Genomic DNA, 13,963 nt, shown 5'->3' with positions numbered 1-13,963 from the left:
GTAGTGAATGAGGCACAGACCCTCTTTAAGATATTGAGAGACGCATTTATTACAAACTCAGGCTTGCATTTATACTTGCTGTGATGTTCACTCAAGCATTTGCTGATTTCCTAAGTTAGTCATTACATAAGCAATGTATTTTGTGTTCCCACCAAAGCTACTGCCATAAATGCTTTTTTTTGGTTCACCACAAGTTAACTCCTGTCCTTGATGTATCAATCCTGTATCAATTCCTCTGTTCTTGATGTATCAAGTAGTACATAGTCCTTGCTTCTTGTGTTTTTCCACCAATGCTTGTTCTCATGCTGTCGGTCCTTGCTTCTTGTGTTTTTCCACCAATGCTTGTTCTCATGCTGTCGACTCTTGTGGTTTCTCACAGGCCCAATGTCAGAATACTGACACATCTCCCCCCTTTTTGTTTAATAATTCCATAGCCATAGCAGCATGTAACTGCCTAGCCATTACACGATTAAAGCATTTTTCGATCATTCGTTGTACACAAGACACATGGTATACAAATCAGAATAAGTAACAAGACTCCACATATAAACATTGCAAGCATTATTAGTCACTCTGCTCATGGCCCTAGCCCCCCCAGCCAAGAGAACAGACTCCAGAAATCACCGTCATCTTGGTTTTGCAATTGCTTTTTTAATTCCTTTGATTTAGTTATGCTGGCATGAATGGATTCTGATTGATCACTGAGATTCATGCAACACATTCCTTCGAAGTCCTGACAACCATGACCTTGAGCTAACAAAAATAAATCAATGATTGCTTTGTTTCGTAGCGAACCATGTCTTACAGCATCAACATCTGTTAAAACACCATTCAGGGCTAGGCTCATAGCGTTAGCTTCTTTTGCAAGCCAGCAGCCTAGCCTGTTTAAAGTTACAAGTTCTTGTGCAGTTCCTACAGATGAAAAAAAGGCTTGCTAAAACTCTCCCAAAATTCTGTGTTAGAGTTACAGGAATCTGAGAACTGATGTATGTCTCGTTTTTGTCGTATGGCTTTATTGTGTGGTACAATGTCAGGGTGAAAGAATGTTGGTTGTTCGAAGGCACAAGGCCCTCCTACCTCTCTTTCCGGCATGCCCTTCCATGCTCGTTGCCCACAGATCAAAACGAAATCCTCAGGTAAACCTGTGGAATCTGTTCCAGTAGTGATTTGATCAACATTTGTGGTAATACACCACAGGGGGTGATTGACATATATCCCTGTAGGGGACACATCAAACCCTAAACTATTTAGATACTGACAGGTTGTGAAATTTAGATAAAAGCAAATAGGTGCCTGTAAGGCTCCTGTGGTTCAAGAGCCAATGCAAGAAAATCATTGAACTTGTGGGATTTATGATGGTACCATGTAGTCTTTTCCCCAGCAGTCTGCCTCCAAGTATTCCGACACCACCACCATGGCTGCATAACTCCTGTCTTGGTGCAATTGCTTCTAACAGTTTCATTATATAAGGTCCTTAAACATAATTTTGTTATTGGCACTCCTACTGAACATGTACGAAAAGGATCTGTTGGTGTGGACAAAGAAACGCACAGGGAGTAGTTGTACAGGTTAAGTTAGCTAAGGTAAGCCGTACGTTTCATGCTGAATCAGTCCTCTGTTGAGGGGCCACCTGAAGACTCCAGTGAGGAGGCAACATAAGGTCATACACATCCTGACAGAATCCATTTCACTTGAGAACCTGCAGAGACACAAGCATAGCGTCTTTTCCAGGTTATTATTAGATCAACAGGTCCTGACCATTCCTTAGGCACAGGAGCCGTTACCATCACCAGAGGCCATTGCTGTTCTAGTATGCTGACACATTGTTGCTGCTTGTAACTACCTCGCCCAGTATCGTTACAATTCAAAAAATTCAGAACGTAAGAAGCTTTCTGTAAGTGCTCCTGAGGTGAGAGGCCAGGCTCCCCCTCTTTTGTTTAATTAGTACAGCTTCAAGGTCTCTATGAGTTCATTCTACTATAGCTTGTTCTGTTGGCGAGTGAGGTATTCCTGTAATGTGGGAAATGCTCCATTCATCTAAAAAGAAGCAAACTTTGCTGGAGCAGTAGGCTGTACCATTTTCTGATTTTACACATCGTGGAACTCCTAAACCAGTAAAACATGTTAACCAATGTTTACAGACATCACGTGCTCTTTCACCAGTGTGTGCAGTAGCAACAAGAAATCTGGAATGAGTGTCTACAGAAACATGTACATATTTGAGTTTACCAAATTCAGAATAACGCGTTACATCAGTTTGCCATACTCCATTAGCAGTAATCCCTCATGGATTAACACCCTCTTTGGACGGCATAGGTGTGAATAGTTGACAATCAGGGCAGGACATAAGAATGCTCCCGGCCTGATCCACTGTAATTTAAAATTGTCATTTTAATGACCTTGCATTCTGGTGAAAAAATTCACGTGATAATTTAGCTTGCTCAAAGGCTTTAGGCACAATAAGAGGTATGGCTAGTGCATCAGCCCTCCTATTCCCTTCCGCAAGAGGTCCTGGAAGGGCAGTGTGAGAGCATATGTGCGTTGCATAAAAATCATGATGTCTATGATTTATTAGAAACTACAACGTTCTCAATTCAGCCATCAAAAGAGGATTATCTACTTCCTTAAGAAAAGAACCTTCTAAGCAGTTAGTTATGCCAGCTGCATAGTATGAATCGGTTACAACGTTCAAAGGTTCATTACAGAACACCTCAAAAGCAATCTTAACAGCTGTTAGTTCAAGAAATTGTATTGACTCTTGATCTCTTTTTTTCTACGTTGTGTTTCCAACACTGCATATCTGAGTTTAGCCACGTAATTACAGCTTTGCAGGAGTGACCAGATACATGAGTGAAAACAGTCTTGCCTCTTACCTGTCATTGCTTACAGTGGCGTTTGCTGTACAATGATAAATTACCAATTTCAGCTCACAGTCTATGTTGAGGGTAATGAACTGATATGTTCCCTGTGTATGTAGCTAACGCAATTTGGAAATTCACATCTTCAGTTAATAACCATTGCAAATTCTCTTTTGTTGTAGGAATAATTACACATTCAGGGTCTGTCCTGTCCATAGCACATAAACGTTCTCTGCCTTTAATTATTAGTTTTGCATACATTTCATTAATTGTCCAAACTGTTTTCATGGGTGTGTGAGCTAGAAAAACCCACTCCAACACTCTTACAGAACCACTTAATGATTTGCTCCATTGAAACAGTGCTGCAAATGGTTGGAATTTACTGGTTATGAACACCAGCCAAATAGGCAGTTGCAAATTGCGTCACCATCCTTGTTTTTGTTCAATAGCATCAGGTATTCAGATACGCACTTTGGCTATCTTGTAACCAGTTTGCATGGGTTTTCTCAGATTTATGAGAATATGATCAGAATGAAGATTGATTGCCATGCCAACCAGCCACCCTATTAAACCTCTAATGAAACGTGGGTTTTTAACCAGCCTGAGGGTACTTTGCGTGGCTGCTTAAGCTTCGGCCTTGTGTGTATCCATTGTAAACACAGAACAGAACTGCTAGCACGAAAGTGAAAAATGGTGTTGGTTTTCCTTGCCGGATCAGAAGGGGAAATAAGAGTGTCTGTGCGTGTAGTGCACAGTGAAGCAGCCCAGCATGCGGACAGCAGCCAAAGCGCCGCCAGGAGCACGGCCAGGAGCACTGGCTGTAGGGAGAGGATGGAGCAGATCAGACAGGTGGAGGAGAGGAGCTTGGCTCCCCTTTTACATTAACCCTTGAATGTCATTCATATGTCCAGTGCCTGCCTTTTCCGTATTTTGGACAATCTCTCGGAGATACAGCCTTTGAAGTCTGGTATGCATATTTCGCACAATCTTTCTTTACATGACCCAGGGCTCCACAACAAAACATCTCAATCTCACTTTTTGACAATCAGCATTAGCACTCTCAAAAGCCAATTGTTTTAGTAACAACCCACTAGCTGTGTTGTTATCAATTTGCTGCTCCAAAGCACTTTGCAAGCGGTCTAAAAGCTGCGCATAAGGTTCTTGTGATCCTTGCAAGATTTTTGAGAAGGATGTATTGGCATCTCTCCCAACCTCCAGTAACTTCCAAACCGCTTTCATTGCTAGTTTTCCTATTACACCATATATATCTCTGGGATATGCAACTTGATTCTCTGGCAAAATATGGGCACCTTCCCCAGCTAAATGACTCCAATTAATCCCTCTTTGATGGTATGAATTATCAATAGTCTCTGTAGTACAGTTCTCCAGAAAATCAGATAGCCATACAGTATATTGAGTAGTGGTTAAGATCATTTTCAACAAAGAATGCCAGTTGTGCAGTAAGTACGTAGGAGGAGCTTAACACTTCAAAAAGAATTTATAATAAATGATGAAGTAACTCAATTTTCTTTAGCTAATGTCCATAATTCCTTTACAACATCATATGGTAGCTGTTGAAAGCCTAGAGTTTGCTGTTCACGATAGGCCACAGGGCATGCTGTAACCACTTTCCAGTCTCCTGCTTTCAAAGTCTCTTCTCTGCATCTATCCCACATGGTTAAATTAGTGTGCACTTTTGGTTGCAAAGCATCATCCGGGGAGAATAAATCAGGATCTTGCTTCAGGTCAGGATCAAGAGGATTGATGGGCAACTCCCACAAACCCCCTTTTGTCAAAAGCGTTCACTGTAGCGTACATGCGGGGGCTTTGTTTTCAGCCAGCCCTTTCTAAGCTACTGCATCTGTGGTTAGTGCATTTTTGCCCAATATAGTTACAGGATCCCCCTCTTTTCCTGGCAAAGGAAGAGCAGAAAGCTCACAGTTAGTTGCGACCTGCACAACTACTTCCTTCTGAGCTGATTTTAAAGTAGTCATGATTTTCCCCCAAGTAGATAAATGTTCACAAACAGGATTATCTCCAGTTGCTGCCAGTTCAAATAGTTCTTGTCCAACTTTGCGCCGTGCCTCCAACTGAAATGTACCAGTTGTAGGAAAGTCCAGCAAATGATTAGCAATCCATTCAAATAAAGTAACTAATTGGACTCCTGGTATGTCCTGATTTTGCTTTCTTAATAAACTTTGAAGGACATCCAGGCTTTGCCTTTGTTCAAGGGATATCTTCCCTCCCACAGTTCCCAATAGTTTGGGCTCACTACAGCTACCTGAAAGGAGGTTGTAGTATGGAGGGTGTTGGTCTCTTCTCCAAGGTAGAAGGATGAATAGAAATGGCCTCAAGTTGCAGCAGGGGAGGTTCAGATTTGATATTAGAAAAAATTTCTTCACAGAAAGGGTTGTCAGGCATTGGAATAGGCTGCCCAGGCAAATGGTTGTGTCAGCAGCCCTGGAGGTGTCTAAAAGTCGTGTAGACGAGGTTCTCAGGGACATGTTTTAGTGCCAGTTTTAATGGTTGGACTTGATGATCTTAAAGGTCTCTTCCAGCCAAATTGATTCTACAATTCTGTGATTCTAGGACTCACCTGGAGACCCTGTCTGCTCTCGCTATTCCTCCAGGCCACAAAAAGCCCCAGCCCTTACAGGGAGGCAGGACCGGGCTGCCCCTCCGCTCTCCACGAGCAGCCTCACAGCCTGATGGCAAACAGCTCTACAGCATGGCTCTTACCCTCCGTAATGTCAGCGAGGTAGTTATTGAGCATTTCTGCCAGTCTATGCTGCTCCTGTGGATGAATTTCTCTGCCAAAGTAGTGAAACCTGTAAGAGGGACACCCAGAAATCAGGAAATGCCCACATGGGCCGAAGGACCTGGCAGCCAGTTCCGTGCTGGTGGCCCCAGAGCAGTGTCCTGCTGCTCTTTTGTGTTGCTTTGTGGGATCTGTCATCCTGCAGCTCACAGGGAAAGGGCATGCACATCTTGAGAATGAGCATCATGTTTTGTTAGTTGTAAATACAGCTGGAAGGCTGAAGTACGTTAGTCCTATTAACAAAATTAGAGTGGTGAACTGCCACATTTGATGCATGCATACCTAATAAAATCCTTCCCTTGCTCATTCTCCTGTCTTTGTTCACGTGTCTTCAGAAATCACCGAGTCCTTTGCCATTGCTTTTCAAACTATGTAGTCTGTCTGGAGACACTTGTTCTTCAAAGCTTTTAATATCAACATTAAAGGAGTGCTAACTAATCAAAAGACATATGTAGTTAAAAAGGATTTCCTCTCTTTTGAGTGTTCACACACGTCAATGCATTCTGCTATGGAAAATATTTAAATGTTTTTCTGCAAGGCAGAAAAACTCATCATCGCTGTAGTGTTGTCAAGTGAAGTGAGACTTCTCTTCAGAGAATTTTCCTCTTCTAACTTCTTTGTCACTCTTCTATAGCATCTTCCATTCAAGACTGTCAGAGAAGTTTACAGATAGCAACAATATTCCAGCACTGCTGAAAGGTGAAAAAAATTGAGTCTTACACTACAGGTGACGAATGTAAGGTGCAGGAGAAATAAGTTACCGGGTATTTATCAACAAACAGGCATTATATGGTAGGACCTAGTACCTACCCAGGAGGGCAAGAACCTGCTACTGTCCTTCAGCCATCTGAAGGTCCAGGGCCAACTTTTGATATCTACTTAATCAGCTTGACAATACAGGAAAAAAATTAAAACCCCTGACTGTGCTGTGTATCTTTAAGATTCTGCAGGATAAAGAAGCTTCCAAGATGAATCATAGCTTGGAGTCTTGAAACATATAGCACTGCTAAGCTTTGAACTAAGTACAGGGCTGGGCTCTATAGCAGGAGAAAGGCTTAGTTATGAAAAGACCAAGCAATACACACTGTTTAAATAGAATTATTTGGCTAGTGTTGAGCAGCAGCATAAAGAATGCTCCTGCTTGCCCTCTCTATGGACAGGCTGGAGGCTGAGAAGCAGGAAATCAAATGCTAAAAGCTAGGAAAAGGGCCTGGCAAAATAATCTGCAAAGAGCCATCCAGTGAACTATGTTAAAGCCTCCTGTGGTTAATCTCAGTCAGCTTTGATGGCTCTATTGGGCTTTGGTTATTAAAAGAATATTTCTCTTGTGCCCCCCCAAATAATTGCAATATGTGTCAGCAGTTTTGAATGTGTCATTTCATCCCTGTTGTGAAATCCAACAACCAGAGATATCTTTGCAGACAACAGACAAGGAGAGAGAGCCCATTTTCTGCTGGGTTGAGCAGAAGCTTGAGAAAACTGAGATTTCTGTCTGGCCACTTGCTGGTAGCCAGGACTGGAGCAAGGAAGAAACCCCTGGGTCTGCTGCTTCTTTGTGCTGATGCATGCCAGTCACTAGCCTGAGCAGACTGGTTACTCAGCTCTGTTGCCTCACAGCCAAATTTTGTCCAAACATTTTGTGCAAGACATCCAGTTTTCACCACCACAGTGGTCTCTGGCCCATGCAGGCCACTGTAGTCTGAAAACCACCAGTTTGGTGCAACACTGACCAAAAGTTAGGACTGGCTGAACTGCTGGAGATGTAGTGCTCACCAGGAGCGAGAGCTACTGGCTCCTGACTCTCTTGACAGTTTTTATAGAATCTTTCTCTTGTTATGTCTCTTGCCTTGTTTTGCATTGTTAAAACCCCTGCTGCTTTATGTAGTGACTAACATCTTAATTTAAAGTTACAGTCAGGTTAAGAAGCTCATCTTCAAGTCACATACAGACTCTAACATTTCTGAAAAGTCTCACTGGGAGGATTTTAAAGTTCAGTAAACTTAAAAACTGTGTGTTAGCCTCTAATAGCAGCTTCTGACTGAAAGATGGGAATGATAAATCTCTAACCTCCTCTGTGCTGGTTTGTGATCCTCTGAGAAATCATGCACTGAGTGAGAACACTTCAAAAATTCTTTACGCTTGTGCTTGTTTACTTTCATACTTGTAGGGGTGGAAATTTTTTCTGTGTTTCACCAGGGGATTTCTCTTCAAAGTCAATACAAGATGGAATTATTTGCCAGAGACTGGAGAGGATTTTATTGGGAGAAGGAGAGAAGGAAGGAAAGAGGTTGCCTGCAGTGATGAGATTAAAAAACGATTTGCTGCACTTAAAGAGCTGAACGCTTTGGTGATGTAACCCAGTCAGATCCAGGAATCCTTAACGGGTGCTTCCAGGTAATGGGAATGTTTTGTAGGTGTCAGTCACAGCTGAATGTTACTCTGAATGTTATTCTGAATGTTCGTATTCAAAAGTGCTTTAAGTGAAGGGAACAAGATTAGAATTAGAGGATGCTTCTGGCCTGTTCATGTAATAACTCTATGGGCTGGATTTGTGTATTCATGTGGGAAATCTTTGAGTTCGGTGTCCCAGAGGTATGCTCTTTCTCTTATCATGATAAGGACTTTTTAAAACCATAAAGTGGTATAAAAGCTGTATCAGACCAAGCATGAGACTCCTGCATGCCTCAGCAATGGTGGTGTCCAACAACTCCCAAATTACAGTTACTCCTATGATATTCTAGGAAGAGTTCATTAAATGATGAGGAGAAAATAGAGAGAGGTCACAGAATCACAAAATGGTTTGGGTTGGAAGGAGATTATCTAGTCTAACCCACCTGCTAAAGCAAGTACACCTGGAGTCAATTGCACAGGAATGCGACCAGGTGGGTCTTGAATGTCTCCAGAAAAGGAGTCTTCACAGCCTCTCTGGGCAGCCTGTTCCAGTGTCTGTCATCCTCAAAGTAAAGAAGTTTCTCCTCATGTTTAGATGGAACCTCCTGTGCTTCAGTCTGTGCCCTTTGACCCTCATCCTATCTCTGAGCACCACTGAAGTCTGGTCCCATCCTCTTGACACCCACCTTTGAGATATTTATAAACATTGACAAGACCCCCCCTCAGCCTTCTCTTCTCCAGATTGAACAGGCCCAGCTCTCTCAGTCTCTCCTCATCAGAAAGGTGCTCCAGACCTCTCATCATCTTTGTAGCCCATCACTGGACTCCCCCCAGCAATTCCTTGTCCTTCTTAAACTGGGGAGCCCAAAACTGAACACAGTACTCCAGATGCAGCCTCACCAGGGCAGTGTAGAGGGGGAGAAGAACCTCCCTTGACCTGCGGGTCACACTTTTCCTAATGCACCCCAGGATACCCTTGGCCTTCTTGGCCACAAGGGCACATTGTTGACTCATGGTCAATCTGTTGTCAACCAGAACTCCAAAGTCCTTCTCTGCAGAGCTGCTTTCCAGCAGGTCCACCCCTAACCTGCACTGGTGCTTGGCATTATTCCTCCCCATGTGCAGGACCTTACACTTGCCCTTGTTGAAATTAATCAGATTCTTCTCTGCCCAGTCCTCCAGCCTGTCCAGGTCTTGTTGGATGGCAGCACAGTGTATCAACCCTTCCTCCCAGTTTGGTATCATGAGCAAACTTGCTGAGCGTGCACTCAGTCTCTTCATCCAGGTCAGTGATGAACAGGTTGAGTCTACTGTAGTTGCCACACATATTGAAAATATTTAATTTTGTAACTGCTTTCTTGGAATATATTATTTCTTTGATCTAATGGAAATCCTCTAGTGCATCTGGCTTTCATTTGTAATTTTTCTAAAGGCTGTTGACATTCCTTGTAATTCCATCCCCCCACCTGCAGGGGATGGGGCTGTGAGCCCCAAGCAGGGCCTGGGCGTGAAGGGGTGCAGCAGGGCAGGCCAAGGCAGAGCATGGCTCACCTTGCTGATGTTCAAGCTGAACAACTCCTTGAAGCAGGTGGGCTGACAGATGAGCAGCAGGTAGAGGGTCCAGCTGTGTCAGAATTTCACAACGATGATGGCATAGCGTGGTTTGGAGGTGAAGAACTGGTGCCAGGGCATGGCCAGCTGCAGGGGGAGGGGCAGGGCAGGGCTGATGGTGACCTCTTGACCCTTGACATGCCCTTCCCAACCAGGGACATGACATCCAGCCCTGACCCCACACCTGGTGGTCTGACCACAACCCAACTCTGACCTCCGAGCCCCAAGCCACCTCTGACCCTAGACCCAGCCCTGATCCTGACTCGATCCCTGGCCCCAGTTTGACCCTGCAGCAAATGCCCTCCAGGACCGCCCTGACCATTACCTCTGACCCCTGACCCTCACCAGGGAGGGTTGGGGTCAGCTGGGGGGGCGTTGAAACTGGGGGGGAATACGTGCAAGGCATCCTTGTGCAATGTGGCATGTGCAAGGGGGAAGGGAATACACGCGATGGGTCCAGCTGTAAGTGCTGGGGGTGCTGCCTCTCACACACTACATGCTGTTCCCCTCCAACCTGTTGGTGGTGAATTTCTGGCCGATGAATCCCCCTGGGATCTGGGTGATGATGTAGCCCCAGAAGGAGCCGTGGATTATCCCCGCTGTTTCAGAGTCTCAGTTGAACTGCATGCCCTGGGAGGGCAGAGGAGAGGGTGGGAAGACCACTATATGCAGGACCCTCTCAAAACCTTCGAAAACCCCCAACCCCCAAAAAACACCGAACCTGCCCCTTCCCAAACATGACCTCCATGTCCCAGCTCCTCCCAATTTCCCCCAGTCCCCCATGCCCCCCCGTACCTCTCCGTGCCTGCCCCTGCTGACCATGGTCATCCCCAGGTTGCAGTGGATACCACAGCTGATGCAGAAGCTGATGCTGTAGTGTTGAAGAGACCATAGCAGGTGCAGTCCAGCAAGGGGGATGTGGGGGGTCCCAACCTGCCCCCCTCAGGCACCGCCTGAGCTCAAGTCCGGTCCCTCTGCATCTTCCTGCTGCCACCCCAGGAGTCTGTAGGGACAGGGCAGGATGGGGGGATCATGCATGTGCGATGCGTGTGCCTCTGCTGCCCACCCTGTCAAGACACCTGGGTCCCCCCTGAACTCCCGGGTCCCCACCAGATGCCTGGGTCCTCTCTCCTCGTCTCACATGCCTGGGTTCTCTGGGACACCATCCCTAGTCCCCCCTCCCCCAGATCACCACTAAATCCCCCTCATAAGCTGAGACCCCCTCCTGTGTTGGGCGGGGGGTGAGCACCTGGGACTGCTGCGAGGCCCTGCCCCCAGCACAGGGGACAAAGGTGGCCTGTGAGGTTGCACACACGTATACTAGTTTGATTCACCTTTTATTGCAAGTTTTTGTAGGAAAAAGGCAATGGGGGTGGGGGGGACACAGGTGTCCACCCACTCAGGCCTGCAGGGACATCGTCACAGTGAGGACCTGGGGGAAAAGGTCAGCGGTCAGCAGGGGAGCAGCACCTCCTGGCTAAGGAGTGGGACTGTGGAGAAGGGTGGGGCCAGGAAAGGAGTGTAGCTGAGCCAGCAGGCATGGCCAGGAGCCTTTACCTGGGTAAGGTGGATGGGTGTGGCTCAGGGCATGGATCAGGGCAAGGCTCAGGGTAGGTGATGTTGCCCATCACCATGGCAACACTCACCTTGGTTCCACGGTGGAAGTGGGCAGGGCACTGGGCGGGGTTGGGGCAGCTCCAGCACGGAGCCGCCCCCCTCCCCCTTCAGCACCAGCTGTTCCTCACTCAGCCCCAGCCACAGCAACTCTGCACCTGCCTGGACACGGCAGGGCAGGGTCAGGGAGAGGGCCCAGATGGCCCCACCACAACCAAGGTCTTCCCAACTGCCCCTGGATCAGGTTAAATCTCCCCCACACCTACCCAGCCCCACCCAGCACCTCTCCTCCACCCCACAGCATCCCCCCTAATATTTAGAGGAGCCCCCCCCCCATCCCCCAACAACCCCTGGGATCAAGTTAATTCCCCCCAATGACCCTGGTGCCACCCCCACTCACGGCCTGTGGCAGCAGCACTCCTGGGTGTTGGGACAAGTGTTCTGCCACCTCCACATACTGGGAAGGGGCAGGGCACCTGTGGAAGGAGGGGCAGAGGTCAGGCAAGGGGGCCACAGGGGGGTGGGGGAGGGTCTCACTCACCCCTCAAGCTCCTGGATGCGGGGCAGAGGCCACATCCGAATGTTTTGGGCTGAGATGAAGCCCAAGAACCGGCGGTTCCGCAGCACCCACCAGCATGGGGGTGGGGAGCATGGGGAAGTCACGGAGGCGAGGGTGAGACCCCCTTCCACCACCCTCTTCTTTTCCAGTTCCACCCCCGAAGTTCATCCCCCAGCTCCTTCCCAGTGCCTCTAGTTGCCCCACCCCTCACCCTCACAATGCTCCCAGTCCCACCAGTCAGCTCCAGCCCACACTTCTCTGTCAGCCCCTCCATTGCCACAGTCAGGAATAACTCGCGGTACAGGGGGCCGGCCTGAGGGGAAGTGGGGCAGGGGGATCAGAACCCCCCAAACTCTCCCAACCCACCCTGGGATCCCTCAACCTCTCTCTCACCTGCAGTGTGCAGAAGAACCCCAAGTTCACCACTACATCATGGGCCATGCAACCCTGGCCACCTGCGGGGGGGGGGAGAAGGGGGAATGAAGGAGGGGTTGGGGCATTTGGTGGGGTCAGGATGAGTTTGGGGGAAGGATTAAGGGAGTGGGGGAGGTCATGGAGAGGGTTTTGGAGGGGATTAAGAGGGGCTGGGGGCACTCCACAGGGGGGCTCAGGAGACAGTTTGGGGGATCAGGGGGAGAAATTGGGGGGCAGGCAGGGTCAGGAGGGGATTAAGAGAATGGGTGAATCTGGGGAAGAGTTCAGGGGAGGGGCCGGGGGTCACACAGGGGGGTTGAGTGGGAGGTTTTGGGTAGCTGGGTGTGTTGAGCGGATCAGGGCAGAGGTTTGCAGGGCTCAGGGTTTTTTGGGGGAGGGGGAATCTCACTGCAGTCCAGCTCGGTATGGGGCTCCCACAGGCTCATGGGGATGTGAAAGGTCTCGGGCAGGTCGTATAGGAGGAGATGGCACAGCCCGGGGCGGGGGCAGCACCTCTCCCGAGTGACAAACATTGACAAAGACCTTGGTCACCCCCGCGCGGGTGTTCACGCAGAACCCTGGGGAGAGGAGACGCAGGGGGTCAGGACCCCACGAGACCCCCCAAATCCCTAGGGCCCCTCCCAAACACTCCAGACCTGGCTGCGGGGGTGACAGCGCGAGAAGGGTCGGTGGGTGGGGGCGGCTCCTCGTCGTCCTGTGTTACCTGGGGAGGACAGAGGGATTTGGGGGTACACGGACGGAGCGGGGGAACACGGGTCAGTCCCTGCTCCCCTCGCCCCGGGCTCCCCCCCCGATCCTACCTGCAGCAGAAGCCGCCGCAGCGCCTCCTCCTCCCCGTCGTCCGCGACCAGCTCGGCCGACAGCAGCGACGCGTCCGCGGGGGCGGCCATAGCCTGGGTGGGGGCAGGAACGGGAGGAAGAGGGGAGGAAGCGGGGAGGAGCCCGGAGGCCCCAAACGCCGCCCGGACCGCCCCGAACCACGGCCCCAGGGACATCCCCAACCTCAGGCCAGTCGCCCCAAAGCCTTCTGAGCGACCCCCCGGCCGCCCCGCCGTACCGGCCGCTACGGCTCCCACCTCCGGTTTTCGGCGGAAGCGTGAGTGAGTTTCTATGGTTACGGGGCCGCTGTTTGGTGCGATGGCGGCAGCAGCGCTGGGGCCCGTCCCTGGGATCTTCAGCTCCATGGAGGAGGAACCCAGGGCCGAGGGGGCCGCAGCGGGGGAGGTCAGGGACAGGCACACGTGTGGGTCCCGGGGCAGCAGACCCCGCCCCGGCGCCAAGCGGGACCTGCACAGCAGCCGCCTCTGGGTGCCGGGACTTGGGGCTGAGTGACCCCTGGTGACCCCTGACCGGCGACCTCCCACTGTGACCTCTGACCTGCAAGCGAGACCTCAATAAACACCCCCTCCGCCCTCCCCCGCAGCCTTTCGGATGAAAAATGTTAATGATTTAACGGGGATTATCAAAGAGATAGTGAAACAATCACAGGACCTTCGACAAAATATAGAAAGCACGTGGATTAGTAAACTGTTATCTCAAATGGGGAATATTTCACTTGCAGGGTGGCTAACATCATTAATGTAAACAGGAATAATTATTTTCGTCGTCATAATTGTGTTTATAATGATTTTAGGGTGTGTAAAGAGAGCACCAGAAAGAAGCGGTTTGGAAGTAAAT

At 48.8% G+C, this 13,963-nt stretch overlaps 1 protein-coding gene across 12 annotated transcripts; it reads right to left on the bottom strand.

Annotated features, from left to right (window-relative positions):
- Positions 1-24: 24 nt before the first annotated feature.
- LOC110361176 (uncharacterized) lies at positions 25-13,671 on the bottom strand. 12 transcript variants are annotated; one of them, XR_010469257.1, is made up of 10 exons: positions 13,344-13,402; positions 13,087-13,179; positions 12,922-12,989; positions 12,675-12,843; positions 12,245-12,306; positions 12,106-12,164; positions 11,325-11,454; positions 11,013-11,110; positions 10,474-10,681; positions 25-10,308 (listed from the first exon to the last, which is right to left on the bottom strand). XR_010469257.1 is itself a non-coding variant. In XM_065047491.1 (9 exons), exons 4-9 carry the CDS (start codon positions 12,796-12,798, stop codon positions 9,494-9,496), a joined length of 801 nt encoding a protein of 266 aa, XP_064903563.1. In that variant the 5' UTR covers positions 12,799-12,843; positions 12,922-12,989; positions 13,087-13,179; positions 13,344-13,411; the 3' UTR covers positions 25-9,493. The 12 variants fall into 12 exon arrangements, 8 of the variants coding, with proteins under 8 accessions (XP_064903563.1, XP_064903564.1, XP_064903558.1 ...); XM_065047491.1 differs by lacking the exons at positions 11,013-11,110; positions 11,325-11,454 and adding an exon at positions 11,693-11,768 and having other exon boundaries at positions 25-9,765; positions 13,344-13,411; XM_065047492.1 differs by lacking the exons at positions 11,013-11,110; positions 11,325-11,454 and adding an exon at positions 11,693-11,768 and having other exon boundaries at positions 25-9,765; positions 13,289-13,397.
- Between the last annotated feature and the right edge of the window lie 292 nt (positions 13,672-13,963).

The sequence above is a fragment of the Columba livia genome, chromosome Z, assembly GCF_036013475.1.
Source record: "Columba livia isolate bColLiv1 breed racing homer chromosome Z, bColLiv1.pat.W.v2, whole genome shotgun sequence".
NCBI classification, from domain to species: domain Eukaryota; kingdom Metazoa; phylum Chordata; class Aves; order Columbiformes; family Columbidae; genus Columba; species Columba livia.
This window is presented reverse-complemented; position numbering and strand designations above follow the sequence as displayed.